At 39.9% G+C, this 2,500-nt stretch overlaps 1 protein-coding gene across 1 annotated transcript in view; it reads right to left on the reverse strand.

Annotated features, from left to right (window-relative positions):
• Window positions 1–2,500, reverse strand: part of LOC138017422 (neurogenic locus notch homolog protein 1-like) — an 87,284-nt gene that overhangs the window by 37,668 nt on the left and 47,116 nt on the right. Inside the window, exons 8-9 of the mRNA XM_068864512.1 lie at window positions 1,180–1,443; window positions 807–921 (exon numbers count right to left, since the gene is read on the reverse strand). Of these exons, the coding sequence (XP_068720613.1) occupies window positions 807–921; window positions 1,180–1,443 (379 nt within the window). The remainder of the gene's footprint in view (window positions 1–806; window positions 922–1,179; window positions 1,444–2,500) is intronic.

Here is a 2,500-nt window from a genome sequence, read left to right on the forward strand (position 1 = left end):
TATAATACAATATTTAACAATTATTCCATGAGCCAGCGTTGAATACGACATGGTAAATAGCAATTACCAATCTCGTATCCAGCAAGGGCGAATGGAATAATTGTTAAATTAAATTCTCAACCTTTAGATTTGCGAAATTTTATTTAAGTTTAAGAAACGACCGGAAAGTGGTTTTATGCTGAGCGACATTTGCCGCATTCATTTCCATATGAGGCCAAACGCAGGTATAATGGCTGGTAACCGAGATCCAGTTAACATATGAGAAAGCTAGAATTGCATTATCCGAGGTTGAGAATTTAATCAGCTAATGATATCCACTAGCGGAAGGCAAACCAATTTTTAGTTAACTTGAACAAGAGACTACATGGAACATCTCTATACTGGTAGTCAAAGCTGAACTTGAACCCTGGAACTAAGCACCTTAAGACCAGGGCCCTAAACATCCTCACTAGGGACAGAAAAGACGGATAGACAGATAGTTAGCAACTATCATGGCACCGAAGTGGAGGTGGCTAGTGGTGGATATTTACCGAGCCGCGAAGCGATGAGGTAAATATCCACCACTACCCACCGACACTGAGGTGAATATTTGTTTTAGTATATACTAAAACAGTGAGATAATATAGCACAAAAAGATGATTTTAACTCATTTATTCCTGCAAAGATTATAACATTTTCGGGAGCAAATTCCGCGCGAATTGCTCGGAGGTGAATAGCAAAGGATATCGGCAAAGCTATCCACTGTTTAAGTATACGCTAAAATACGATACCAACAATGGATAAGTACGTCGTGGCTATAAGAGTACCTCGCCGCTTAGTCCAAGTACTTGTGTTGACATCTGGAAGACACTGAGAGCAGAAATCGATGGGATTGCTCTCGTTAGGGGCAAAACAGTAACCATTGATGAAACACGAATTTTCCTAGAAAGAAAATTAGTAAAACATACATCATCTGGTTAAATAAACTTACGAACGAAAATATATTGGCTAAGCACCTGAGCATGTTGATAAACAAAAACATGAGACCTGTACTTTGAAGTGTAGCGCTGTGAGCTCGAGAACTCCGAAACTCCTGTAGGATCCATAGGAAATAAGTTATTATGTGGAAGTGTTTTTTCACTAAGCGTACAAAGCTTCTCGGATACACTCAAACGATGATTACATTCAAAGGTCACTAACCTTCAAGGAGCAACCAGAGGATATATTGCATCTCATGCATGCTGAATCGTACGATATAAAGGTAAGATTTTCGTTGCTTTTGTGTTCTCCATCATTGGACACAGATATCACAAGTCCAGCTGCAGGGGTTCCTTCATCAACTTCATGAAAGTATCCTGGGCTCACAGGCGATTCGGGTAGGTTGCAATCCGCGAGAACCAAATCCGTCATCACACCAGGTAACTTGAGTTCTGTATTGTAGGGTTGCCAACCGCTATTGACAACCTAGGGTATAGTGCTGGTGCATAAGCATGATTATTTGAAACAACTGGGCTAAGGTTATAGCATTTCCCACTTTCATGATGGCAAAGACATTGCACTGTGACCAAATTAGGTCAATTTCTCCACAAAAATCAACCGCAGTGAAAAATTGCTGGAAGATACGAAACTTTCGAAAAGAAGGTCTGCGATAAATGACTACCTCACTAAAAGCCTAAAATTAAGAAATATTATCGGACCCATTGGATTCAATGCTTTCCAAATCCAGGCTTTGTCGTATGGAGAGAAATCGCAGCTGGAATGACCAGAAGATGACAGACAGAAATTATTGCTATATGAAGTGTCGGCGGTCATGTTTGTGTCTTAGGCTAATCCTAAATTCTTTTCTTATGCAAAATATAAAAAAAAAAATTAAAAAGTAGAAACACAAAGTTTTGATTGTACAATACATGTTTTGGATGACCAACATCCATCGTCAGTTGGGAATACAAATGAACCGCTAGTCGGTGTGATCTATGAAATAGAGCTAAATAGGTATGAATACTAAATAACAGCGTGAATGTGGGGCACTGGAAAATACAATGATAGAAAAACAATGGGTATTTAACACGGAAAATTAAAACGAAAGTGTTAAATTGACATGATTAACTTGTTTTTTTAATGAAGGGTTTCCCAAGCTAACCACTAACCCAAGCTAACCACTGACCATTGTTCGGAATCACTGGGTACCCAACTCTAACTATGGCTCTAGCAAACTGACGGCTAAGAAAAAAGTAGTTAAAACGCGTCACTTTCCTGAGTCGGCTCTCAATGCCTTTGGGAGATGGGTTAGTTCACATAGCTGGTTTGCACACACATGCGCAGTTGATTACTTACCGGTAGACAGTCTGACAACGTCGTTTTCTGATGACCTCTGCAATGCAATCAACATCTACTTCCCGGCTAAGTGTGTACAAATACATCCGACTGACAAACCCTGGATGTCTGCCGAAATTAAATAGCTAATTTTGGAGCGGCAGCGCGCGTATCATTCTGGATCCAATGAAAAATGGCGACTCCTCAG

Source organism: Montipora capricornis, chromosome 9 (assembly GCF_036669925.1).
Source record: "Montipora capricornis isolate CH-2021 chromosome 9, ASM3666992v2, whole genome shotgun sequence".
Lineage (NCBI taxonomy): Eukaryota > Metazoa > Cnidaria > Anthozoa > Scleractinia > Acroporidae > Montipora > Montipora capricornis.